Genomic DNA, 27537 nt, shown 5'->3' with positions numbered 1-27537 from the left:
ATGGTGAAATTTTACTTCTCTCTGTTATGACTTTTAAGTTACAGTGGGTCAGACTGGTTGTAATGAGTCCAAGAAGAGTTCTTCTCAACATTGCTAATTTTGCTAATGTGGTGGTAGATTTTCTCTTGCTCTCTCCTAGAAAATCTTTGTGACCCTGAGCTCTGTATCAACATTAAGGTCTCACATATATCATTAGGGCACAGCAGCAGACTTGGCATCCTTGCAGTTTACTGAGAATGTCCTTTAAATATATAATAGTCAGTTGAATGATGGTTGATTTCACAGAGCAAGGGGACTTTCTATTTCTTCCACGAGGAAACCAAGCCAAATATGTGATTCAAATTATTCTACCGGAAAGTTTTTAGCTCTTGTGCCCAGATTACTAATATTTTCCCCCAAGGTGTATGCATTTTACAGCAAGCACAAACAGAGTGGCATGGATCACCAGAAGCTCTCAGATGCCTGCAAACAGCTGAGACAGAATTCTCCTTTCCCCAGTCTATTTGCTAAGCCTTATTCTGTTGGCAGATTCAACAGAGTCAACCCAGGCAGTGTCAGCCCAGAACAGAAGGATGTTCTTCATGGCTGGATGCAAAGAGACAGGGGCAACCAGTGGTCTTAGATTCTCTTTTCTTGCTTTTGGAGTGTTTCTTGAAGTACTTTGCAGGATTAAGTAATAGGTGCTTTATAAGCAATAAGTAATTTCCACATGATAAAAGTTTGGTCTTCATTACCCAGCCAAGTGTCTTCAAACTGGTTATGCCAATACAGTAAAATCCCTGCCCATTTCTGCATACTATTCTGTGATTTGGCAACATTTTACACACACTTGAGAGATACACTCTTTTAGCACTGTGTAAAACAATTGTGTCATCAAAGCCAGAAGTTTTATTAACTGTTTTTTATTGTTTCCTTATTTATATTAGCCAGTTTTCAGCTGAAGTGGTTTTTTGCTTTGGTTTATTTTTTTATTCCAGTTGAAGTTGTAGAACATTCGCAACACTTCCTGTATGTTTCATGTCCTTTCTGCAAAGCAGAAGAAATTGAGAGGAACGATTCTCTCTCTGAGGTTAAAATGAAGGATAAATTTTCACAGGCAAGTGATAGCTTGCCTACTGCCTATTAAAATAATCATTTAGGCATAGGACTTTGAGAAACTACTATTGTAGAGCCAATATTTGCCACCTTTCATTAAAAAATGTATTATTACTGATGTATTGTGTGGAGGAGTCTTGTCTAATATAAATACCACAGTGCTTACGTTCTCATTGTGCTGGAAAATGTTGCTTTACATTTCTGAACCTTTTATGGTGAAAACTTTTTGTTATTTCTTAATATCAAAATTCTTCTGTTGATCAGCAGATAACATACTATAAGCTTTCAGATGCTACTCCACTAATTTAACCAAAAATACTGAAAAAGTATTGGACTTATATACATAAGTTGTTGCTTTTATATACATTTGTTGTTTTATCATCAGTCACCCAGCTCTAGAGAAAGCTTAAGAGGTGGAGCAGTCCTTCAGAGAGCATGAACAAAACCAGAATTCAGCAGCTTATACCTCAGATGGGCTTTTGAGCAGCGCAGAGAAGGGAGGTACTGGCATTTGTCCATGGTACTAGGGAGAAGCTTCATGAAAGCTCAGAGTTCATGGACAGAAAGGACAAAGACATGAAGATCTGGCAAAATTCCCCAACGTGGAGGTGGTTTGTAGCTTGTGTGTATGTCTGGTACTACTGCAGGGAGCTGGAATTCTCAACACGACGTCCTAGAATAGTACCAGGCTTCTTGGACTTCACAGGCAGACAAGTACCCCTGCAAGGGTCAAACTCATTCTGTTGAGCAGCCAAAAGGCCTCTGGGTTTGTATCCTCCATGCAACAAAATTTCAGCAACCCCAGTAAGTGAGAATGATCATAACAGTCCTGGGTGGACAGGCTAGCCCATGAGCATCCCACCATGTGCTTCTGGCATGAAACAGCTTCAGAATTGTTTTCCTGTATGAGTTTGGATGTGATCAAAGCCAGGAAGCAAAGCAGGCAGGTTCAAACAGATTTCCTGTCTGTGGATACTAATTAGTGCTGCTGACCTCAGTAGGACATCAGGATTTTTCTAGTCTATTCAGCTGTGTGTGGGGTTCTCTCTACCCATCCCTAATTAGCCCAGGCACTAGTGGCCAAACTGGAATTTAGTAGCCAAAATCCTGGCCTTCTCTATATGGGATCTGACAAACTCATTTGAAGCAATGGGTTAACAAAATTAATCTACAACTTCCTTTGAAACACAGTGCCTGCCCTCAAAAAATTAAAAATTGTTCCAGATACTTTGATCCATTTAGCTTTACAAACAAGGCCCCTGTAATTCTGCCTCTACACTTTAGATATGACTGACATTCCTAAGAACTTAAACCCCACTACTTTCTGATTGAATAAAACTAGTTCTTAGATAATATTATGAAACACTTTAGTGTAAGCCAAGCTCAATATATTTTGCTGGACAAAAGAAAAGCTTGAAAGTTTGGGAACTCCAGTGAAAATAGAGGAACTGAGATGATTAAATGCTTTGTCTGAACGATCCAAGGGTAACGGCTGAAATAGTAGGAGATTTTGGTAAAGTATCCAGAAAGTCACATCTAGCTAGTCGTAAGAAGAAGAAGAAAAATGTGGTACGGAAAATGTAAACCACAGAAAGAATGTATTTCCCTTCACTCTACTACCGTGTGCCAGAAAGACCGAAGGTCAGCTGTTCAGAAGAACACGGTGTTCACTAACTCTAATTTAATTATCTACATAAGCAGCCATGTTTGCAAATGGCCGAGGACCAAGCAGCTCCCATGGAAACCATATCAGGTGCAAGCCTGTTTAGAAGTACAGCTGGCTTAAATACCTATACAAACATTTTTGAGTGCAGAGACCTTCTGATAATCAGAACAAAAAAAGTTCTTGGTTCTGAGAACTCCAAGAAATCTGGGGATGAATTTCTTGAAGTAGCTCTTTATGATTCTCTGACTCTTCTATATATATTGCCAAAGAGGTAGCAAAAATGGCTTGGGTATAGGATTTGGATGGTGATTTTTTGATTAAGAAATTATGTGAGGCAAAGAAGTCAGTAATTTAGAGACTTGTCCAGAAAACCAATTCAAGTTATCAGTTCAGTTCTCAGAGGCAATTTTATCTGGGAAATCCCAGGAGTTACAACCACCAGAATAAAATCTTAATCATATCTTAAAATTACAGGGATTTATTTCTTCTTCCAAAAATTGCAAAACTGTGGCTCGCCTCCTGATTTCCAAGTATTTACAGAGAAGTAATTCAAGCTCTCAAAGTTGTCTGCCAAAGACTAATTTTAAACCTCTCAGTTCCAGCATATGGAGGAGGAAACTCCAACCGAGTATTGTGAGGCTCTGAGATTTGGCAATCCTGTCATCAAGATGCTACTGTTGAGGCCAAATCCATAGGAATGGGCTTAAAAGAAAGACCCTATTATCTCTCACCAGCTCTTCAAACTCTCTATCCCCCAAGAAACCCACAATTGGAATAGGATGCTGGGCTGTTTGCAAAGAGATTAAATTGTTCGCAGCTGCTTGGGAATTAACAAACTTCCTCCTCTTTACAGTGGAACGTGTATTTCTGAGCCAGGTGGAGGATACTGTGTGAAGTTCTTGTAGGACCTGGAGTTGGCACAGAGAACAACATTTTCAAGTCTGCACATATATCTGAGTTACCAGGGCTCAATAATAATTTTCTGGCAGATTAGTCCTGCCCTACAGCAGGTTTCTATGATCACTAAAGCCAGAATGAAAGCAGTGGGTCTGGATTTCACACTTTATATCCTTCCACACTGAAGCTTTGATTTTAAACACTGCTTTATTTTCTTTTCTTTTGACACTGATCTGCAAGAACAAGTGTGACAATTCACAGGTAAACAGCAGAGTAAACTGAAGGAACAGGTCCCTAACAGTCCAAGTGACACACTCATAACTTGAAGGAAATTACTCAGAATAACCTGATAAACCTTTGCCAAGATTGCTAAGGGAGAGATCAAGCACTGAAAATTGCAAATGTGACCTTGTTTTGTCCAAGGCAAAGGAAGAGCTTGTAGTTTTTCTCTTGCTTATTTTAACAGTGCTCATTTCTACTAAAAGCAGGGTCTTTACTAGCAAATAACTACCTGCTTGTAGTTGTTTAAACGTGCATTCATGAATGTGCAAAGTCTTGGCTCTAGAATTTTAAAGATTATTTTAATTTATTTGATGATACCTTTTGTTCTGTAAAAAGAAATTGAGTTTTAGCCTTGATCTTCAAATGAGAAAACTTTGATTCACGCCCAGCTTAACCTTTCATAGCTAGAAAAAGCAAGACTATTCAAAGCACAGTACAATTCAGGGCTGGACAAAAAAGCTTTGCAGTTAAGCATTCTCAACAGTTGCAGAAGTGGTTTGTTGGGGTGTTTTTAATGCCAAACTCTTACAAAATACTGATGCTTACCAGATGCTAGAAGGTATTTTTCATCTGTTTTATTACCTGATGCTGGAAAAAAGAGAGGTACATCCAATACATCCAGTCTTTTTCACTAAACTTTATCAATTCTCTTTTTGTTTTCTCTGCATCAGTTCAGGTTTTCTGCTTTTCCAGGCTTTACTCTCTATAACTTAAAATGCAGCAAAATGCAGGTGCAAACTGCAAAGAGACCTGAAAGGTCCTTTATGGCCTCTGGCTTTAAACCTCAAATGAAAGTCCTGACAGTATCCTGAGGCTTTCCCCCCCAGTTTCATTTGAAGACAGATACAGTGGGAACATTTAGTTCATGCAAGTGGTTTTGCATAAAGGACTTCCCTTATTTTTTAACATTCTGCCACATTTTCTACCATTTTTTTCTTAGTATGAGTTAAATAAACCACGCTGATAAAGGAAGTGATGGGGTCTGGCAGTAAACATTGCAATACTTTTTTTATCCCAGCACTCTTCTTTCATATGACCTATGAATTTATTCCCTTCTACTTGAATGTTGCTTTACAAGTGAGTGTAACTTAAAATTCAAGAGCAGTGGAAAGGTGGGTCTGGGTGACAGCCTGAGCAGGGCTCTGACACTGTTTAACAGTGTGTTTACACTCTCTGTGGGCTTCCTTTGAACTCACACAATTCTAAAGTTGCTTAAATTGGGTTTGTGTCAACCCAGCTGAGATAACTCAATTGAGAAGAGAAAATCCAAGAAGACAGACCATTGGTACTGGGGTTTTTGCTACATAAATACCTGAAAGGGAATTTCCAAATTCATGATGACACAGACATAATACTGGTGGAAAAGGGGAATAATCAGTTTATTTCAGTCACTAAATCAAAACAAAAGTATATTGACAGTGAATTCATTCTATAAAGAGGCTTTAAAGCCTAGTCGACGGTCAAAAGAAGATTCCCTTTTCCATGCTGGGCTGCAGGCCAGCTGTTGTCCTGTCCCTTGAGGACCCCATGCTCTGAGAAAAGCCTGGTGTGAATAAGTTGCATGGGGTATAAAGCTCTACCTCTGGTCCTGTGAAGGAATCAGTGCTCAGCACACCTCATGGCAACACAGAAACTTTGGGTCATGCAATGGGGAAGGTAAAAGGAACCAAGATAAAATCCATATGGTACAGAAGCAAGTTGGAAAGTGCACTTCTTCAGAGTCTTATGTTATTACATTCTTGTTTGGATTCAAGGGTTTTGGGTTTTTTCTCTTTTTTCCTAAAGGAATTTTTAAGGAAATTTCTTAGCCAGACCTTGTTATCAAATAACCTGTTGTCCCTCCCTGCATTTCTAGACCTCATCCAGCCCAGCGTGATTTCCAGAAGGAACTCATAGTTCAAAATAAACTTTTACTGGAAGATTATGATCAGAAAATAGGATTTCCATAGAAAAGAACTCCATAGCCAATACAGCATAAAGTAATGCTCTATTACATACTGCTTAAAACATTGCATAAAGTAAAAACTTAGACCTACAACACCTGTAAGCTTTGTGATTTCACAGGGATCCCTCTCTTTGGAGCTCCCTTTCTTGAGTTACTGGCTATGTCCTCCTAAATTTCCCTCACCTTCATGTAGAATGTATGGACTCAGTTGAGAAGGAATAAAAACTAGCCAGTTATCAGCCTGGATAGAAAGAGCTCTTTCTGCCTCCATGGACAGCAAACTTTGTGCCACTAACACACCAGGTTGCTTGGTGTCAGTAGTTCATAGAAATGACCAGAAAACCACGAGAGCAACTTTAGCCAGCTACCGCTGTGCCACACAGACCAGCCAATTTGTTTTAAGTGCCCTCAACACCAGAGAAGCAAAGACAAACACGAACTGAAATACAGCTAAATAAAAGTATTAATATATCTCCTGGCAACTTACCTCCAGGACATTTTAAAAGACCCTTAAAACCTTTATGCAGCACAATGCAATTTATTACCTGCCTCTCTCCAAGCTGTCTGACAACATAGCTCTTCCACATTTTTGGAAGTAAAAGTGCTCCAGCTGCTTGACACTGAAAATAAAGGTGATTTGCAAAGTCTTGCCTTTTAGTTTGCCAAACACTAAATGTATGCTTTCTTACAAAGACGATGGCTTGGGTTTTCTCTGGTTTATTTTGAAAACAAAGCAATTGGGAAACAAACCGTGGCTTCACGAGCAGAAATATTGCTTTTGCAAAAGGAATAAATAAAAAAAAAAATTAGCAGTGAGTGAGTAACAGCAAATACCTGCAGGGGGAAAAGACAAAATAGGAGCGTACTGGGGAAATAGGCTTTCAGTTGGCATTGGGGAGCTTCACAAGGGGCTGGCTTGATGCTGCCTTCACGTTTCACAAGGTTTGGCTGGTATCTGGTGCTTTGATATGCGCAACTACCACTAACATTTCATAATAGGACAATCTAAGAGGTGAAATAGCTTTTGTATTTTCAAATCCATTACGAACAGCTGTAACTTAGTGCTGATGGATACATCCTCGCTTTACTAAATCAATGTCTCCTTTGTTGAGTTATATGAAGCTGTTTCATTGCCACACAGATGGGAGATGCTAAAAAAAGAAAAAAGAAAAAAAAATTAAATAAAGGAGATTTAAAATCTGTTATAGCACACTACATGTTAGCATTAGCTGTCCCTAGTATGAAGAAGTAATAAAACAACTAGAAATATCATATACAAAAATAAAACAGTAAAATAAAAACGGAATTAGCATTTGAAGTGACAGTTCTGAAATGCTAAAAAAGCTTATCTCAAAACTGCATGTTTCTGGGTGGGAGAAGGATTTCTAGGACATGCTTTTTCCCTAAGTGTATTTTCCAAGAGTCCCAAGTGTTATTTGCCTTCTAGTTCTGTAGTGTCAATATGGATTTCTCATACCAATTTCCACGTAGCCTGCCCCTACAGTGAAAACATCTTGTGTTTAGAAAACGTATTACGACATTTAAAGAAAATGTTTATTGTATTTAAACTAACAGTAAAAGTGTATGTGGAGAAGAAGTTATTTTCTTTAAAAAATGCCTGGTGGCCAGCATTAGGGTTAACCCACAAGCTTGTTTTAAGCAGCGTTTTTTAAATAATTTTTTCTAGATGCCTAGACAGGACCCTAAGAAGCAAACGGACCCAATGGTTTTTCTTTACTTGTTGGCTTTTGGGGTACTCCAGTTTAGTTCCTCGTGAAGCCTCATGATGAAACACCTACCAAGACTCGCTAAAGCCTGAAGGTTTAGGTGGCTGTAAGGAAATAACCAGTGGCAGAGGCTACTGGAGAAGTGGATTTTCTTAGTCTAAAGGAGAATTGGGCTGTGGAAAGCTTTAGCACAATAGCCGATTGTCAAAGAACACAGCTCTAGCAAGCTCTCTGCTTGCCAGGGGCGAGGCCAGGGGCAAGAGTAGCTTAAAAAAGAAGTGAAGAAAGACCTGAAACTGTTTGCTGATGTGGTAACAAGCACTACTTTTATTATAAACCAACTGACTCATGGAAGAGGTTGTTCTGGTTTTTAAACTGGCAGGCTCATTCTGTGGTATATGAACTGATCTCCAAGTAGTCCTAAGGATAATCCGTAGTGAGCCCAGTCCATTATTAGTGTTCTGTGGGTATCACATCTTCTTTACTGACAGCAGTAAAAATGTATTCTCCAAGTGCGGGCAGGACCTATTTGATAATCAGCCTCAAACCTTGAGTCCTAGGGGAGAATGTAGAATGCTGTCTCTGCCTGCGCAGAGCTCCCAGCAGGATAAACCTCTGATTAGTGACGTGGAGGGTGGAGTGGATGTAAGTTTAATGTTATATGCCAGCTCACATTAGACAACCTTGTGCAACTCTGTCAGTTTTGGAATGCAGTTCGATTACCTTATCTAACTGGAGAGCTGAAACAATAGGTTTTAAACTTCTGGAATACAACTGACTAGGCTAAATGCTATTTTTAGGAACATAGGTAAGTTAACATATATGTATATGATTAACTTACCTATTTGCATATAGATTATACAGGTATATAACTTATGCATGTGCGTTCCCAGTTAAGGGCACCTGCAGCACTCTGAACACCTCGCTTGCTACTCTCTAAATTCCCCCTGGCTGCTGAGGTGCTTCCAGTTGATGTGTGTAATGCGGAAGCTCTGTATATATTTTTCCCCTCCAACCTCACTGCAAGTTCTTTATGTCCTTTATACTTACTATTCGTATACTGGGCTGCATATTCATCTGCAAGTCTGTCAACATAGTTCACCTCCTGTAATCAGAAAATGGTGATTAAATGAACATCCAAGTACAGAAGCTGTCAACCGGGTGTTCATCTTTTTTAAAGTTAAAAAAAAAATATTCAATTACCTTTTGTACTCATATGGCTCTGAAAAGGTCCTTTAAAAAAAGTGGCTTCCACGATCGTAAGACAGAATCAAAGGTCAATGCCGATCACGTAGTTTTTTAGTATTTACAGGAGCAATAAAGAAAAATAATGTCTGTAAAAAAAAGTTTATGCTGCAAGCCCTGCAGTTATCTGTCTTCTAGGGTGGGTTGTAATAGCTCCTAAAAGGAGCTTTTCTGGGGCATTTAGCTTTTAACCACAACAAGGTATTGTTTGTTTTAGCTATCTGTTTCGGCATTTGGTCCATCTCATGGGACGGTCTTTGAAACTTTGTTTCAGGATTAGGTTACAGATAGAGTCTGACAGGGAAAGAAAAAAAATCATTATTTATATCCTCTTACGTGCATAGAAAAAAAAATGCAGAATTTTGTATATGTGCCATCGACCTAAGAGGGAACATAATCCGCTCTCAAACTACGGAGCGAGCACAACTTCTGCAGCGCGTGCAACAACTTTGACCTCCGTGTAATTACTCCAGGCTTACATCAATATAACAGTGCCGGGTTTCTCTTCAATTATTTCCCGGGAGTGGCAGGCTCTCTTCCCGCAGTGCTTATTTATTTCGAATTGGCCTAATTTGCTCAACAATTTGCACATCCCTTCTTTGGCATCCCGCGTTTCCGCGGACGGCGGGAGCTGGGGCGGTCCGGGCCGCCCCGTCCGTGGCCGTCGGTCTGTGCCCCGGGGAGCGGCCACGGGGCTCGGCACCGCCCAGCACCGACGGGCACCGAGCCCCCCGAGAGGGAACCCCCACGGCTGGGGCCCGGCGCTGAGCAATTCTTACGGATGAGTAAGCAGCAAATGTGGTAACTCAGGCCAACAGCTCCGCAATTAGGGCTATAATTTCAGGTGTAGCCAGCAGTCGTTATGAATATTTATTTCATCGTACCGAATAAAAGAAATGGCTCGGCTAAACAGCGCGGGGAGCTCTGTGGGGTGGTTTGGTTTGGAGAGTTGGGGTGCTACCGGCGGGGACCCACCTCGTTCCCTCCCGTCCCGAGTGGGACAGGCTCCCTCTCCCCGGGCAAGCACCCTTCCCGGGAAGGGAGGGTGAGGGAGGCAGCGTGCATCCAGCCGCCTTCCCGGGGCAGAGCCGGGCGGGGGACGGAGCGCCCCGCGGGCGGCGGGGGCAGGGCTGCGCCGGGGCTCCCCTCTGCGAAAACACCCGCAAAGTGCCCTTTTTGCGTCCGGCCGCTCCGCACCCCGGCGCGGTTGCGGGAGTCCCCTCGGGGTTTGCTCCGTCGCGGAGGAGGGTAGCGGAGGAAGAACGCGGGCGCGATGGGCGGCAGCGGCGGCACGGGGGGGCCGCGGCCCCTCCGGCTGCCCTGAGGTCTGCAGCCCCAGCGAGCAGGAGGGCGGCCCGGAGCGCCCGTCAGCCCCCGAGTCCTTATTGCTCCCGCTCCGCAGCCAGCCTCGCCGGGGCTCCCGCCAGCCAAGCGAGCGCCGCGGCTCCCAGCCGGCTGTTCCCGGGCGGACGCCAAGCCGCACGGATGCAATGCCCCGAGCGTCCGTCTCCTCCCGAGCCCCTCGACCGAAATCCGGGCGCCCGATTAAAGGTGCGAGGTCGGCGGCAGGCGATGTCGCGGCAGCACGGCGGGCGGGGAGCGGGGCCGGGTCCTCCGCCCGCTGCCCGGCAGCATCCTATCGAGGTCTGAGCCGTGCTGCGGACAGGCACAGCCCGAGCCTTTTGTGTGGGGGGGTTTGGGTTGGGTTTTTGTTTGGTTTTTCTTTTCTTCGCTTTGTGGTTTTTTTTTATTTATTTTTTTTTGTCTGTGTTTAAGTTATTGTGGAATGAGGAGGTGCGAGGCGTCGTAGCAGCTCGGTGGCGGTCCGTCCCTACCGAAAGAGCCGCTCCGCACGCGGAGTGCTTTCTTTTTCGGGGATGGGGAGGTGGGACGGGCGCCGGGGGTGGCGGGGGAGCCTGCGGGCCGGGGCGCACCTGCCCGGCGGGTCCCCGCCGCGCCCGGCGCCCATCAGCGCTGCTCGACGGGACGGACCCGAGGTGAGCGGCGGGCGCGGTAAGTAGCGCTCCCTTCCCCGCGGTACCCCCTCAGCGCCACTCAGCCTCCTCCCCATCCATCCCAACCTCTCCCGCCCCTTCCCCGCCGCCGCCAGTGGGAGCGCGGCCCCTTTAAGAGCCCGGCTTTGCCTCCCGGTAGCTGAAGGTCATTAAAACACAAAAGCGCTCCAGCGCTGCGGTCCAATATAGCGCATGCGCCCTGCCCGAGGACTGGCAGGGAGACGGCAATATGGCGAGAATGCCTGGCAGCGGCGGCGGCGGCGGAGAGTGGAGCGGCGGCGGCGGAGGGGGCGGCGGACGCGGCGGAGGCGGCGGGAACAATGCGGGGGACCGGCCGTCCGGCCGCGGCGTCGCCCCCCGCCCGCACCGCTACTGCAGCGCCGGCGAGGAGGAGGAGGGCGAGGAGGAGGATGAGATCCAGGAGGTGCAGATAACGGGGGACGAGGAGGAGGACGGAGCCGATGGGGGGCTGCTGCTGGACGAGGAGGAGGAGGAAGAGGAGATGGGTCTGGAGTGGGACGGCGAGGAGGAGACGGAGCCGCTGCCGCCCGCCCCGGGCCGTACGCCGGGCGGCGGCAGCAGCGGCGTCGGGGCTGCCCCGGGGGGCGCCGCGGCGGCTGCCCCGGGGGGCGGCGGCGGCGGCGGCCCCGGGGCGGCGGCGGAGGACGCGGAGCTGGAGGCGGCCCTGCTGCTGCAGCGGCCGGAGCGGGCGCGGCTGAGCGAGAACACGCGGCTGGCCACCCGCTACGCCGTGCGCATCTTCCGCGAGTACCTGAGCGAGAAGGCGCAGAGCCCCGACTTCGAGACCATGGACAAGGGGGCGCTCTGCCGGGTGCTGCGCTCCTTCTACGCCGAGGCGCGCTCCAAGAGCGGGCAGCTCTACTCCAAGTCCTCCCTCATCAGCATCCGCAGCTCCCTCAACCGCTACCTCAACGAGCCGCCCTACTGCCGCACCCTCGACCTCACCAAGGACCCCGAGCTCCGCGCCGCCAACCTCACCCTGGCCGCTGTCATCCGCAAGCTGGAGGAGCAGGGCGCGGGGCCCGTGGTGCAGAAGCAGGCCATCACCCGCGCCGACCTCCGCAAGCTCTACACGTGCAGCGTGTTCAGCACCCAGAGCCCCTTCGGGCTCCTCAACAAGGTCTGGTTTGAGACCTGCATGTACTTCTGCACCCGGGGCCGGGAGAACCAGCGGGAGCTGGAGGAGGACTCGTTCGGGCTGGCTGTGGATGAGGACGGACGCAAGTTCGTCTACTTCAAGGCGCTGGGGCCCTACCACAAGTCGCGCTCGTCCTCCTGGAGCAAGAAGCGGGCGGAGAGCAGCGACGAGGAGAACCTGCCTCGTATGTACGAGACTGGCACAGAGTTCTGCCCCTATGCCAGCTTTGTCAAGTACCTCTCCAAGCGCAACCCCCTCTGCAAGGCCTTCTTCCAGCGCCCGCGGGACCACTGCAGCGAGGGTGACATCACCTGGTACGAGAACAAGGCCATCGGGAAGAACCTCCTGGGTACCCGCATGCAGATGCTCTCCAAGGCGGCCAAGCTCTCCAAGACCTACACCAACCACTGCATTGGTGCCGTCTCCATTGCCACCCTCAACAGTATCGCTGGCATTGGCACCAAGCTGGGAGGACTGCAGCCACCCCACCACCACCACCCCCCTCCCCACCACCACCACCTCCTCCACCACCCCGCTGGCGGGGGCTGCTACACCCCTGCCGCCCTCAATGGTGGACCTCGGCCGCGGCCGCCCGCTGCCAACCCCTACGTGCTGCCCAAAGACGGTGACGCTGCGCCGGTGAAAGCAGAGGCGGCCGCAGTGGCCCCGGCCAAGCGGGCGCTCTACGAGGCCGTGTTCCCGGCAGGGGCTGCGGCCGGCGGCGATGCTTGTGGGCCCTCTGCCTCCCCAAAAAGACTCTGCCGCCGCCCCGCTGAGCCCCTGGATGCCGCTGCGCCCGCCGTGGTGGTGGTCTCAGTGAAACATGACCCCTTGCCTCACCTCCTCCCCGAAGCAAATGGGCACAGAAGCACCACCTCACCCACAGTAGTTTCACCTGCTATTGTTTCCCCCACACAGGTAACCGGAAAAAGAAAAAGGAAAAAAAAAAAAAGTGGCAACCCCTCACCCTGCCTCACATAGTCTGCACTGCCCCCCTCCTTTCTTGCCCCAAGGCTGGGCACTGAGGCACACTGCCAGCATTGGGGTGGCTCTTGGGACACGCTCACTCTTCAGGTGCCCAAAGAGCCCGGACGTGAGTTATCCAACTTACTTGTCCCCCCAGTCTCTTCATGCCCCGCCACTGGTCCAGTGGCCACTCACTGTGTGCCTGGGTGTTGGACTCGAATGGTGCCTGGGTGCTGCCATGCTCCCCCTCAGCTGCAGCACCGACAGCTCAGCCCGATGGGCTCCCCTTTTCCTCCTTTTTTGTTTCTTTTCCCCCTCGTGCATTTCTCTTTTTGCGGGAGATGTGACTTAGGAACGTCGGGCCAGAATAGTAGATAGGGGCATCAGGTATCATTAGTGTGTGTGGTGTTCTTGATGTGCTAATGAACTATTTGAATAACCTCAAATGCAAGAAACAGCCGGGAGAATACTCAATTACACACTAGTAATGAGGGTGTAATTTTAAACTTCAGAAGTTAACAAGAGGGTTAATACGGCAATTGCATTCATCTTGTATTTGTTTATTTAAAATAGCTCTGTTTCCTGGCAGTGATCCTTTTTTTTTTTTTTTTGAGGCAAATTGGCTTTAGTTGCATTAGTTACCATAGTGGCGAAATATACAGTAAGAGCACAATTAAACGGGTTTAGGTGCAGCTTAGCTGTGGAATGAGCCCAAATTCATTAGATGTGTTTCGTTAAGGTAAAACGGTGTTGTCAGAAACGCTGCTGAGCTGTGCCTTGATGTGTGCCTTGCAGAGCCCCCTCTGCTGTGTGCCAGCACGTGCTGGTGCCTGCTCCCCATCCCCTCCCAAAGAACTTCCCTCTCGGGTGTTTGAGCGCCGGAGCTAAATTACTTCAATTAAAGCCTCACAGCACCTCTGCAATTGGCTTGAAGTTTGGAAGCCATTCTAACTAAATGTGTAAAGCGTACGCAGTTATGTTGTGCCCCATAAAATGCCGCGTTTCGGGCAAGAACTTCACTGCTGGCTGCCCTGCGTGATTACAAAACCCCTCTGACATTCTTGTGTCAAGTAATAACAGGGATCGCAGCCGTCAGCCAGGGAGCGCGGCGCTGGGCAGGCACAGGTATAGGACATGCCTGAGCTGTTTCCCGAGTGGAAATACCAGTTCTGGACAGACTGACCCTTTCAAGGAGTTTGCCAACTAATCAACCAGCCTGAAGGCTAATTGGGGTGGGGAGGGGGAGGGCAGGGCTCCCAGTGAATGCCTGCATAAGCATCTATGTTCTTTAAGATACCTGTGACCTCTCCTTTCTTTCAGGGAGGCTTTTTTTGGACCACTTCAGTGGAGTACTGTAGCTTGATCCCCTGCTGTGTGTATCTGGTGTCTCTGAATGGCTCAGAGGCTTGATTATGTGCAGATAATGTTTTTGTTCTAGCTCATTATTTCAGGTAAAAGCTAATGCTCCTCGCTGTATTTAACCCTAGATTCCTCTTCCCCTTGCTTTCAATGATCTTGAAAGTAATTCTGAAACTTCGGGCACAGTGCTGCTTTTTAGGAGGAGCACTGCATGTGCATCTGGGAATGGGAAGAGGGAACTGGGCAGAGCAGTCAGTGGTCACCGAGTGTGTGTGTCTTTAACCTGTTAAATGAGGTGTCTTGGTACTTTCAGTTGTCAGACTAGAGAACTCTACCCTGGCCCACAAATCCCTTCACACTTTCATAAAGCTTAGGCGAGGAGAAATGCAGCTGCTGTAGTGTTTGTTGCAAAGCTGAGCTTCCTACGGGAAGCGTTTGGAGCTGTAATTCTCATTAACAGTGGGCTGTGGGGAGAAAGGGAGAAATAGCTAAAATAGAGTACACAGGCATCTGCTGTCTTCCTAAGTGTATCAAGAAAGAAGATGAGCAATCAGCAAGAGTACTAGAACTAGACAATGTGAGTTTTATCAGTAATTATAGGGAAATGTTCACTTCCATTCACAATTTCATGAGTTAAATAAGGTGCCCATTCACTTTTGTACCTGAATCTTGCCTTTGCTACAAATCTCATGAATTTAAATCTTTAATAGAGAAAGAAAATGTCTCTCTCTTTTTTTTTTCTCCCCATTTTCATCACCAATTTTTCTTGTGTCAGTTTTAACTTATGCACTTCTGGGATGTGACAAAATGAAAAAATACTGGCTGTGGAATGGATTTCCTTGGGAGACTGTTAATGCTAAACTTTTTCTCTCTAGCTACCTTTTATGATACTTACACTAATCGAGGTCCAGGGCATTTCCTGGGGAAATTGATGACTGGCTGAGGTTAATGGCCCAAGGCACTGCTTCAAGCCATTGGCTCTCCCAGCCTGGTCATTAATCCCCAGGAAATGCCCTGGCCCTCAATCGTTATTGCTTAATTATAAACAAAGAGTTTCTAGGCCTTTTTACTGAATATATCTCATCAAGTACCATGACACTAAATTCCACTGTTGACAAATATTACTGATTCCTTGAAAACATGAAGGTCATAAGTTTGTGGTTTATTGGTTGCCTTTGTAATTAGTCTTCCAGGGGACAGATTGTGCTGAACTCGTGGATTTGTGCAATACTCTTGGTGAAAAAGTGGTGGCATAACGTGTAGGTTTCTTAGCATATATTCCTTATACTGTGAGTTTTGATTTTTTTTAATAGCATTTAGCAAAGTGTGGAAAATGAAAGTACTAAATGGGCTGTCTTCAATTTGCATTGACTATCTGAGCAAGAATGTTAATTTTAAGCTTTTGTGTTGTGGCTCCCATTTTTTGTTTAGCCCCAAACTGTCTTTTCAACACTGAGTTTGTTGGAGCCTCTTCCAGAGCTCAGGGAAGGTACATTAGATGTTTGTCTTGATCCAACTATTGCTTTAGGTTTTAGTCTTAAGAGCAGCAGTGTATTTTAAGCATACAGCACTGCCATCATGGCACAACTTTCTTTTCAGTCCTTATTTGCTCTGAAGTGTAGCAATTTTCCTGCCACTGACAGCAGTACTTCAGTTCAAGCTGATGACAGAGAGATGTAATTTGGCTGATGTTCATCTCCCATGTTGCTGAAAGATGAACAATAGCTAAAGCTTGAACTTTTGATGCTACAATGTGGTGGTAGCTTTTGGGTTTTATAGATCTGGTACATGCTGAACTTACTACAGTAGTAATACCCAAAAATAGGTGTAGGAAAATAGTTTGGCCTCTGCCAGGGGGGAGGAGAGTTGCGTGTCACTTGCAAATGCTTTGGTTACATTTGTTCTGTAACTCTGTTGTGTTTCTCTGTCCTGTTTGTGAAGAATTTATTAGCTATTAAGATATCCACCAAAAGTTTGGTCATTAAAGCCTGAGCCATGTGCATTTGTTGTAGCTGTTTCGGGGAATCCTGAAATGCCTTTTTCTTTTTTTTTTTTTTTTTCCTTCTGCTTTAAATTCAGAGTTGCCCTTTTTGCTGTCTTTTGATCTGGCACATGCCTTTTCATTGCCTTACATTCTCCTTGAAGGGCTTACTTTGACCTGAGCCAGAAATCTAGTTCTGGCTGCAGGTTTTGCAGAAGAAGGCAGACCAACAGCACATGAGGAATATGAGTAGACAGTGGGCAAAACCGGGAGCAAATCAAAAGTAGCTATCAAGTCTAACCCTTTTTAGTCTTGGATTTTGGAGGAAGTGGATAAGAATCTTATCTGGGAACATCCGGCACATTCCTTAAATGGCCAGAAAAAAGGCTTGTGTTTTGTACAAGTATTTCTAATACTCTGGCCAGAATCGTTGGTAGGTGCTTTCCCAGTTTGCAGGGCAGGAGAACTCATCAGGTAGCTCCAGGGAAGGATGCTTAGGATAGTGGTGTAAAAATGCTAGGCTTTATTTCTACCAGGGTAATAGATGCAGCAATATCCCTATCTTAAGGGCTTGAAGTACAGTGGCTATTAAGACTGATGACTGCTAAAGACCTTGTTAGTTCTTGCGACAGTACTGCTATTGATCGGGTTTCAGGGGTTAGTGCTGGCTGCCCTACTGCATAGTTAGTGCTCCTCTCTTTGATTACTGGATTATCCCAGGTTGCAAGAAAATCCACAATTTGCTAGGTGTCTTTTTTAAGAGAAGCACTGAGGTTAAAATCGTAGAGGGTAAGGGTTAAAGAAACTAATCTATGGTTTAAGAAACTGTATGTAACTTACAGGCTGCTGTTTGTTACTTTGTTACTTACAGGTTTTTTTTTAATGAGGAAGATTTTTCGTCTTCTGCTAAATTACAGATGTGGAACGTAGATCTGTAGAAGGATCTATTATACCTGGTACTCATCAAAATTCCTCTGAAATCCTTGGAGGGCAGGGGGATAAGGTAGTAGTGGTGTCAAGTATGGTCCCCAAAGCTTTCTTATCAAGCTCCGTAGTGAAATGCAGGAATCCTGTCTATTGCTTTTTGGGTGGAAGTCAGTGTTGTTAGTAACTGAGTGCTTCTAAAGATCGTTGAAGAGAAATAGGGGTTTTCTTTTTAAGAAAGTAGGATATCCCAGGCTACATTCCTTAAAATGAGCATGAAGCTTGGTAGGCATGTGAGTGTTTCCCAAGATGAGTACAAGACAAGCAGAACAGAGATTAGGTGTAGTAATCTTATATACAGCTTTGGGGGCAGTACATGCTCTGAAAGGAATGAAGGGAACTGGTTTTTCTTTCCTTGGCTGAGGTTGGTCCATGTTGAATCAGCTGTTAGGGAGTTGATTTAAGGTGACTTGGGAGCGTATTTCAGAGCAGATCCAAGAGTGGTGTTTTGGTACATGCATTTAGAATCATGGCTGTGGAGCTAATTCCAAGGTCTAATACTCTCTTTGTAGGTCCTCTTGGTTGCGTTGGCATGATATATTGGAGGTATTAAATGCTGCAGCTGTTTCAGCTGGTGATTTCTACTATCATTTAATTTTTCAAAATATTTTTTCTTTTTACAAATTAGACTAATTTTATTTAGTTGCATCACGTGAGCTGGTTGGAAAACTGGCTTTGTCCAGCCTTCAGAGATGGCAGGAATGCAAGTGGTGACCAGTTCCTTGTAGCTCAAATGAATATTTGTGATACAATCACAATATGACTTTTGTGATACAATCAGGAGAAAAAAAAAAACATCAGTGAAGGTGCTGCTGTATTTTGACACTCTTTTACATCCTATAGAATCTAAAATGACTATGTTGGTACTCTGTGCACATCAAAGATAAAATGCATAAGCTTAAAGGCAGCAGAGAGCTGATTTTATATATATATATATATATATATATATATATATATATAAAGTCTTCTGTGATTATCCTGTAAAAGATTTCCCATTGCCCACTGCTCTGTTTCTAGAGAGCAAGAGATCAGAAACTACTCAGTCTAATTGGTGAGTCTGTGTGACAGGGAGCTGCCTTTTTTCATGTATGGTGTAGAAATAAATGAGTGCTTAAACCCTTTGAAACATACCACTACTGCAAAAGCCATAGGCTGTAATTAAATTGAATGTGGGGTTGTATTGTCTTGTGCCCTTGGCTATAAACTTGATAACAGGCCATGGTACCCCCACTATTGTGTTCGAAGCTGGAACCTAATTAGAGATGTTGTAGATTTTCAGTCACTTTCGAAACCCTTCTGTTCATCTTTTTCTCTGTGTCCTTTCTTATTATTTTGCTTTTCTGTTTCTGAAGCAACAAATGCACCCTTCTTTTCAGAAGGAAATTGTTAAGGGCATGTAGCCAAATATGTACGTGCAAGATAATTTTTTTATCATATTTTGGATTCAAGGGACAAGTGTTGGTAACTGCATTTTATCTGATGTTGAAGAGATTTATTAGTGTTGAGACAGTAAAAATATATAATCGTGTTTCCAGGGAATGCTTTCAGATTCTTCTAGGCATTAGAATGGGGAATAAGGAAGGGATTGGAACTTCTCGTAATACCTTGATCTGAAAGTAACATTGGAGGATGTACAATTGAATTCTGTTCTGGTTGTTTTTTGGGGATTATCAACAAGGAAAAATGGCTTTTCTGAGCTTTTAGAAATTTACATGCTTTGCATTCAGCCAGTTTTAGTTGATCTGAAAACCTTCAAACTTGCTAAGGACTTAATCCCAGATGAGAACAAGTATCTTTGATGTGTTCTTAATGCAACTTCTAGTTTCAAAAATAATCAAAATTGTAGTGCACAAATGTATTGTAAACATTTCCAATAAATTCTTAGTTAATTGATAAGCTTACCTATGGTGTGCATCAGTACACTTCTGTAGCTAGGACAGATCATTTTAATGAAATGGAAATTGAATGACATTTTAATGCTCCATTCACTTTACCAATGTATGCATTTCTTTTTTTTCCACTGTATGTTTAGGACACATCTGCTCCATATAGCACAGTTCTGGGCTAGCACCTCCTTGGGACTTCTGACTTGTTTCGAATCCTGGCCTGAGTGTTCTGATGTGGTTTGCAGTGTTCTTGGTACTTTAAATAGGTCATGTAGTCTTTATATAATGCATTAGTGACTTCTGGAAAGAAGTAATCACTTCTCTTCAAACAGTGTCATCAGCTGTTGGAAACCAGTCCTTCCCCACAGTGGGTGTAGGAGATGAGGGCTGAGTGGAACTTTTTTGGTAGTGGGGGTAGCCCTTGGTGGAAGGGAGGTTGTTTGGTTAGTGCTACTCAGGTAACACAGACTGGAGCATTTGTCTGTGTAAAGGGAAGAGAGAAGAAAACTCTTTATAGGAGGCAAGGTGTGAAGCTGAATTTTTTGGCTTTCCTTTCCAAAGGAATTTTGGCATTCCTTTTCTTGTTTCCATATCCAAAAAGTCTTGTGGAGATGCTGGAGTGATTTCTAAGCCGAGCTTTACCACAGCACTTCACTTCTCACTTTCCTCCTCAAAGTGCCCAGGGACCAGGTCTGATGATGCTGTTGTTTGTTTCAGTTTGGTTTTTGATATCAGGAGTGAGAGGAAGAGGAGCCTGTGTAGTTGAGACTCTTCTGCTTGGTAGCTCTAATGAAGGAGCCACAGCTCTCAGGCTCCCCTGTAAATTGGCACCTGTGTGTACTCTGTTAGTACTTCGGTGTCAGCCTGTCAGAAATATAATGCATAAATGTACAATTTCCCTAAAACACCTTCTTTTAAGCCTTTTTTGTGTGCATGTGTCCGCTTATGTCTATTCATAATTAGAGATTGCTGGAAAAATTTCAAGAGGGATTTCTCAACACCCTTCAGCTGAATCTTGAGCTTTTACTCACCACAACGATATTTTTAGCTGCTTCTTTTGCTGCTGTTGATTTTTCTCTGTATGGTTCTAGGAGGCTTCAAAAGTGGCAGAGGAAGGTCGGTCTGCAGTAAGGGCAGCATCCTGTGTCTGATGACTTGGCTTTGAGTCACTCAAGTCCAGTGTAGTCACACTGAGCTCTTACTCTGATGCAGGGTGACTGGATGGGAGATGTCCTCACCTTGCTGGTGAGAGCTCTTGTTTCATGGTGAGGTGTCTGCAGTGCACACCAAGGGACAGCATTGAAACTCTTGGGCTCATAGTGCCAGTGGTTCATTGCTGAGCATCCTCTGGTTGAAAGCTGCCCTGGAGAAGTAGCAGCAGAAGCATGTGGTGTGTCTGGCCAGTGTGGGGGTGGGAGCATGGGTGTGTGGGTTTAGTGTGAAAGAGAAGGGGAAATCCGCTCATGTTGCCCTCCTCACTTCATTTCTGCTTGGGATGGCTTGAGACTCTCTTGTCTGAAATGTGTTGAAGAGGAGAAGCAAGGAAGATGAAGTCGACTTAAATAGCTTCCTTCCTTCCTTCTCAACAAGGGCTGGCTGTTTCACCTGTGACATGCCTGATAAATTCCTTCCCTTGTATTGAAATTGCCCCATTCAGAAGAATTCGAGTCATCTGAAATGCTGTAATTAACCCATCTAGTTTTGATGCCAAATTGGGAGGACCTAGCTGAGAGCTGGGTTGACAAGTTGGAAAGTGTAAATGGGAGCACAGATGTCCTAACAGAATCCTATGGCTGGAGTACAAACTGTTTGAAATTCAGATAAAGAGGGAGCCTGCTTCAATTGATTGCCTTTTTGAGGGTTTCCCAGTGTTTCTAATGATTTTGTAATTACCAGCACTGGCTAGTCACAAAAAAAAGCTTGCATGCTATTCCTCCTTATCTCTGATATGAGTGATACTGGCTGTTTGTGGTGATGCTTTTTGTAGGCTTTTATGAAGCTGATCAGTACTAGCTTCTGTCTTGGGTTTAAAAAATATCGTGTCTTTCTTGTCATGATGCAGTAGTTTCTGGAAGTTCTTCCTAGACTGTTTCAAGACCAGGTTCACATTTTCCTCAAGTTTTTAAAATGCTTTTTAAGGGATGGTGGAAATAATGATGCTCTGAGCATGCATGGTTTGACTAATCAGCAGCTCAGAACAACCTGTTGAGCTTTTCGGTTTATTTTGTCTCTTAATTTAGTAATGCTGAAGTATGTATCTTGCTGATTATCTCTTTGAAAATACAGTTTCTTGGGAAAAAAAAAACCAAAACAAACAAACACAAAACCCACTTTCTCTGAAAACACACACTAATCAGTGACTGACTGACTTGGGAGTAGAAAAGTAATTGTTCTTTGAGGAAGAACAGATATGGCAAAGCTATGTGGTTCATGAAACCATGTGAGGAAAACTTAAGTTCTCTAGAACTGACTGAATCTGGTAAGAATATGATTTTTTTTTTTCCCCAGCATGAACACTTGAAAAAGTTATATTCTTTAGCAGGGATGGCAATGCAAAATTCCTCAGCCTTTCAATCTGTTTTCTTTCCCCACCACATACTATTTGAAAATAAAATAGGCAGAATGGGACTAACGTGGTTTCAGTGTCAGCCTCAAACTGCTGCAAAATCGGCTTTCTGAAGCTGCTGCCAATCCAGAGGAGTATGTGTAACACAGTTACAGTTTGATTTTTGAAAAGCAAAAATAACTTTAATGTCCTTTCAGAACTTTGTAGTTTTGCCTTCCTTTTGGGGTATTTGACACACTTTCAAAGTAACCTTATTACTTGTTTTATCTCTTAGAAGTCTTTGTAAGTTAACTTTTTCGGGAGACTTTTAGTGTGTTACTTTTGAGATGCACTTGAATACAATTTTTTTTTTTGTTTCCACTGGCAGTGGAAAGCAAGCTGTTCTGTTCAGGTTTAGACATCGGAAAATATCAAAAGTAAGGAATTTTTTAAAAAGCTAAGGAAAATGAGGTTTGTTAAAACTAGGAAGTACAAATGTGTCAAAATGAGCATGACATGTAGAATGTACAGTGACTCAATACTAAATGTAATATTAGTTGGGTTGCTAATGCATTGTATTGATGTATGGAAGTAGCACTACACTACTGTGTAACTGGCAAAATTATCCCCATGGTACAGAGGAGGATAATTCAACACTTCAGAGTTTATTGTGCTAATTCATTAAAAAAAAAAAAAAAGATCTCTCCTTCTTGTGCTAAAGTAGAATTTTAATCACTCAGTTTTTCTCAGTCTCAGTATATTTACTTCCAGACTACCAGTGGATATAATCAGGATCATGAATGTAATAGTAGGCTGGATTTGCAGCACAGGATAATGATATGGTAGTAACTGTGATTGTCATGTAAAATATTCAGAAGCTTGTGTATGGTGTTTTAATTGTTGAGAGATACAAAGGCATCAGGTCAAATCTGTATCTTTCCAGGAAAAAAAATAAAATAGACAAGATTTTTTTTTTTTCTTTAAATATAGAAGGGCCATGTCCAAATTTTTTGTAAAACAGCAAAACACACTCCTCCTCCTCCTCCTGCTTGGTAACTCAGCTGACTATTCTTACTTATTAAGGCATTTTTATTTCTGTAAAGTGCTGGACTGATTTGACTGGACACTTCTTTTGCTACAGGGTTATGATCTTACCAACTTAGTTGCTGTGAAATGCTCTGGTGTCGTGGTGTTGTGGCATTGTTCTGCACAGATTACCAGCAGCAGAGCTGCCAGAGCTACCCAGCTACCCTAACCCTGCCAGCAGCTGCCCCTGGCCGGGCACAGAGGGTGGCAGTGCCCTCCATGGCCCTTCCCTCCAGCAGGGAACTGGTTCAGGCTCCAGCCACAGCACTACCACTGGAGCAGTGGCCATGCAGCCCCACCTGTGGCTTGGGGTTCTGGAATCTTCCCAGGCTCTCATCCCAAAAAGGGAACTAATGCTAGAAGGAAAAATTGTCTTCCCCCTCACCTCAATTTTTTGATTATAAAATCAAAACGCTCCAAAAAAGCCCCACCCTGAAAAGCTTTGTCTTTAACGTTAATGACAGTGGTCTGAAATAGCTGTTGCTTACTTTATCTGAAGGGACTAGATTTTAGGAGGGGAAAGGAGCAGATGTGAGCTTTTCAACCTATCTGAAGGGACTAGATTTTAGGAGGGGAAAGGAGCAGATGTGAGCTTTTCAACCTATCTGAAGGCCACAAAGGTTAAATAACTGAGCTAGCAGGATTTTGAAGGCAGAGCATGATTACTTTGTGAGACGAAAGAGATGGAAGTAATAAGTTGAAATGGAAAACAAGAGGGGAAGAAAAGCAGGGTGAGAATACCTTACCAAATATCTTGTTGCAGCATATCAGTTGGGGAATTAGATTCACTTCTGTATGCCTGTGTGCTTCTGCTGGATTAGTTTAATGGATTCAAGGAGCAAAAAATAATGTCTCTGTTTGGAGAGGGCTAAAATTAGAGGAAGAAATTAAGGGAAAAAAACCCATTCTTCTTTCGTAATGATAAATAACAAATGTAGTAGGTGGACTGAAACAAAATCTGATCAAGGAAAAAAAGATGGACCCAGAGGGATGGCAAAGAACTGTGCATATTTTTCTTTAAAGTAGAACAGCTAGAGGAAAATATAAAAGAACAGTTAAGGGGCAGGGAGGGAAGTCTGACTTTTCTTCAACTGTATAGTAAGTTAATAAAAAAAGTGAGTGGGACTTAAATTAAGTGAGTTGTATTATTGCCTCTTAGGGGAACTAAAATCTAAAGGGTTTTTTTCCTTAACCTTCAAAAATGTGAAATTTAGAACAGTGGTTTCCTGTAGAGTTTTGTGTTGGAGTAAGCCTTGGTTCTTGGGTATGTTTTCTGAAAGAAATCTGCTGTCAGCACGGTGGTAAAATGGCCTGTAAGCATTGTGTTTGGTTTTATGCCTAATGGACAATAAAGTAGTTTCCTCAAGCTACTTGAAATACTCCTTGTAAACTAAAGTGTCCGGATCAATTTCTCATTCGCATCTTATTAAAGCTCACTGAGGAAGTTGGGAAAGCATGTTTTTGATCAGAGCACTGTAGAAGCTAGTCATAAACTCTCTTAATTCTTAAGCTGCTTCATAAAATTCCTGAGAAGAACCCCAGTGGGTTCCTGCTTTCCAAGACATCTTCATCCCTCCTGGATGCCAAACAGGGAGGGCACTTGGGAAGTGTATGGGGTCAAGGGGAGACAGCTGGAAAGTCTTGTTTTTCCCAGGTTTATCTGACTCACAGTTTCCTAGTGGAATACTAGGATTGTTCAATTATTTGCATGAATAGCTGTCTGCATCCAAAATGACTTGTGCATGCTAGTCTATTCTCTGTATGGTAATGCCTGAATTTCTCTTGTGTAGTCAGTTCATGTTACATGACAACCTTAAATGCCTCGGCAGTGTGCTTGATCAAAACACTTTTTTTTTTCCCCCTAAGGAAACACATGGTGTCACAGCTCTGAGAATTCAGGAATTTCTTGTTGGTAGGTAGATGGCTGGGTGCTAGCTTTCAGCAACCCATTCTTGAGAAGTTGAGCTCCTATCATACTATACTCCACTTTTTTCATAAATATATTTTATACTTTTGTGATCTCTTCTATCAAGTTTCTGCCTATGCATCTGCATGAGTAGGAGACTCAAATCAAAATTTACAGGGTCTGCTTTCATGCTTTATATATGCACCTATATCAAGATACATGGTTGTGCATTTTATAAGAAACTTATTAAAGAGGAAGTGCTCATCTGATCAGCAAGATCTGCTTTCTTAACAATGATAGGAGGATGCTTTGAGCACAGTTGTATAAGGAATGTACGTTGGAGAAACTGTCAAATATGCTGGTCATTTTGTGACTTGAAAATTGTGTTTAACTGTGGAGAAAAGTGGTCACCACAACATCAAGCCTCCCTGGAGCAACAAGTGCGCTGCCTGCATGTCAGTGCGACAGTGCCACCAAAGTAAGTTGTGTTTCAAGACACAGGAGATGACAGTGTTGGAGATGCTGTACCAGCTAATGGAAGGCTGTAAGCAGGGCACAAGATAGATGGCAGAGATGTTATTCTGGCTGCACTAGTGAAAGAGTCACAAAAACAAAAGGGGGTGGAGAAAAAGGTCCCCATCTGTAAAAATAGCATGTTAGCTGTTCCTAAAGCACATTTTTTGGTGACTTGTGAGAAAATTAGCAGTCTCAGTCTGGGTCTTAGTGGGCAAGTATCCTTGCAGTGGAAGCTACTGAACTCATGCTGGTTGTCCCTGCTCTTGGCAGCCTGGGTGGTGAAGAGTTGCTCTTGCCCCAGAGGTGAGCTCCTGACCAGCTCACCAAGACAGGGTGACAGCCACAAGAGAAAGCTTGCACCTCCTGCCTGGGTGGTCTGCCAGGCTGTTGATGTGATGTTACCTCAAAGCAGCAGACTTCTGTACCAATTTCAGCGGAAAAACAACACTAATGGCCAAATTTCTAGGCTCTGTGTCTTTCACTAATCGTGAAAAATAGCAGTTTGATTCTCCATCCTCCTGGCTTTACCATCTTTTTCATATAACTCACTGACTTTTACTTATGGCTTCTCGTCTCTAATAATTTCTTAATGAAGCAGACAATTATATTTTATTTTATCCTGCATGAGCTGCTTCTCATAATTTATTCTTGTTTCCCTCCACTCCAGGCAAAAATGATTTCCAGTGAAGAAGGGCTGGATGTGTGTCATTCCAAAACTACTGTAAATGACCCTACAGATTTGCTTGCATACCCCATTTTCTAATGTAAAATGCATGCAAGGAAGGTCATATGGGGCCTGTCCCCATACCCCATCCCCACATCAGTGTTCAAGAGCAGAAGTCTGTAGAAGAGAACACAATTAGACAGATAGGTGATGCTTTTCATGTGGGTGTTATAAAGATGTTTGCCACTTCTCCCTCTGAGGTGTGACATGTCAGAAGCACATTAACCATTGAGAAGCAGATATTAACAGAGTCACATTGGGCCTGTGGGATGTGTGGACCCCTTTACATTTTCCTCTCAAACTGTTTTGATGGGAACGTTGATTACAGACAAGGTAAACTTGTTTGTACTTCATTCATTAATAACAAACTGTAAACTGCCCTGCCTCCCCTCCCCACAGGCAAGGCACTTGAGGAGATGCCAGGCAATTAAAGTACTTAAGACAGTAATTACAGTCAAATATACAACAAAAATAAAATCACTGCACATGATTTTTTTTATGCTTGGTTTTGTTCTATGCTTTTATTAAACCGCAATTCTTGCCTCATGAATTAACAGGAATCTCTCAACTGGTAATACCAAAATGTTTGACAAGCTTTCTTTGGTTCATCTGGGTATTTAGCAAACTCTTTGATCGTTTTCCTATTGAGTTCATCACAGCTCAGATTCCTGCTTTTTAGCTGTATCTTGCTATATAAAGCTGGTGTACCTCTGAGCCTTAGCACCCATTGGTAGGGATATCAATGCTATCTTGAAACTCTCTTACTTTTCTTGCTGGTTTTCTTATTGTACAAAGAGTAGCATCTGTAGTTGTAGTGATGGTTAGGAGGGGAAGGCTGAATTAGGCTGAGGTGTTTGTTCATTTGGTTTCAGATATTTGAATTGAACCTGATGCATTTTAAACTCCAGAAAGTAGTGTCCACAGGTTTGATTTGTGAACCTATTTACTGAGTTAGCATCCTGCAGTAGAGAGTTGTATGTCTGCTTAGTATTTTTAAGTGAAATTCTAAGGGACTTCAATATTCCAGATAATAAAGTACACTTTAAAAGACAGAAACTTAGCTGTAATGAGATCCAGCTGGTGTGCATAAACCTTTCACATTGTGTTACATAGTTAAGTTGGTAAGTAATGTATGGGGAAAAGTTCTGGTGGCTTATTCTTTTGTACTGGAGTTTTACGAGGCTGTATAAATGCTGTAAGTATTTAATGGGGGAAATGCAGGATTAAAAGGAAACAGCTGATGACGTATGGTACAGAAATGTCATAGAGCAAATGTGTAGCAGTATCCTTTCAGTAAATATTAGATGACTGAAACTTGACAGTGTTGACTTATGTTAAAATAGCTCTCATAAGAACAATTTCCAATTGGTTTGATTAATGTGACTGGTGCAGATTTTGCTGGATGGCATCAGAGTGTAGATCCTCTCTGAGTAATGTTTTGACTGGTCTTTTTATTGAGTAAAATCTTCATTACTGTGGTATTCAAAGCAGAGGACAGGCTCATGGGCTCCTTACCATAACTTAACAACCTGTTCTCCTTTTAACAAACTGTA

At 43.8% G+C, this 27537-nt stretch overlaps 1 protein-coding gene and 1 long non-coding RNA gene across 5 annotated transcripts in view; one reads left to right on the top strand and one right to left on the bottom strand.

The window, feature by feature from the left end:
- KCTD1 (potassium channel tetramerization domain containing 1) overlaps positions 1–27537 on the top strand; it is a 99143-nt gene that overhangs the window by 21957 nt on the left and 49649 nt on the right. The window contains exon 1 of one of the 4 annotated variants that reach the window (XM_064435688.1): positions 10188–10408. The exons of 1 other annotated variant lie outside the window; for it this stretch is intronic. In XM_064435688.1, the coding sequence (XP_064291758.1) occupies positions 10343–10408 (66 nt within the window). In that variant the 5' untranslated portion in view covers positions 10188–10342. Of the gene's footprint in view, positions 1–10187; positions 10409–10750; positions 10871–11059; positions 12950–27537 lie in introns of those variants that run through there. 2 more of the 4 variants (XM_064435715.1, XM_064435679.1) reach the window with 2 other exon arrangements.
- LOC135309609 (uncharacterized) lies at positions 5307–9966 on the bottom strand. The gene is made up of 3 exons (XR_010369812.1): positions 8816–9966; positions 8663–8717; positions 5307–7036 (listed from the first exon to the last, which is right to left on the bottom strand). It is a non-coding gene; the product is annotated as an uncharacterized LOC135309609 (long non-coding RNA).

Source organism: Passer domesticus, chromosome 1 (genome assembly GCF_036417665.1).
Source record: "Passer domesticus isolate bPasDom1 chromosome 1, bPasDom1.hap1, whole genome shotgun sequence".
In the NCBI taxonomy this organism is placed as follows: domain Eukaryota; kingdom Metazoa; phylum Chordata; class Aves; order Passeriformes; family Passeridae; genus Passer; species Passer domesticus.
The sequence above is the reverse complement of the archived record's forward strand: the minus strand, read 5'-3'. Positions and strand labels throughout refer to the sequence as shown.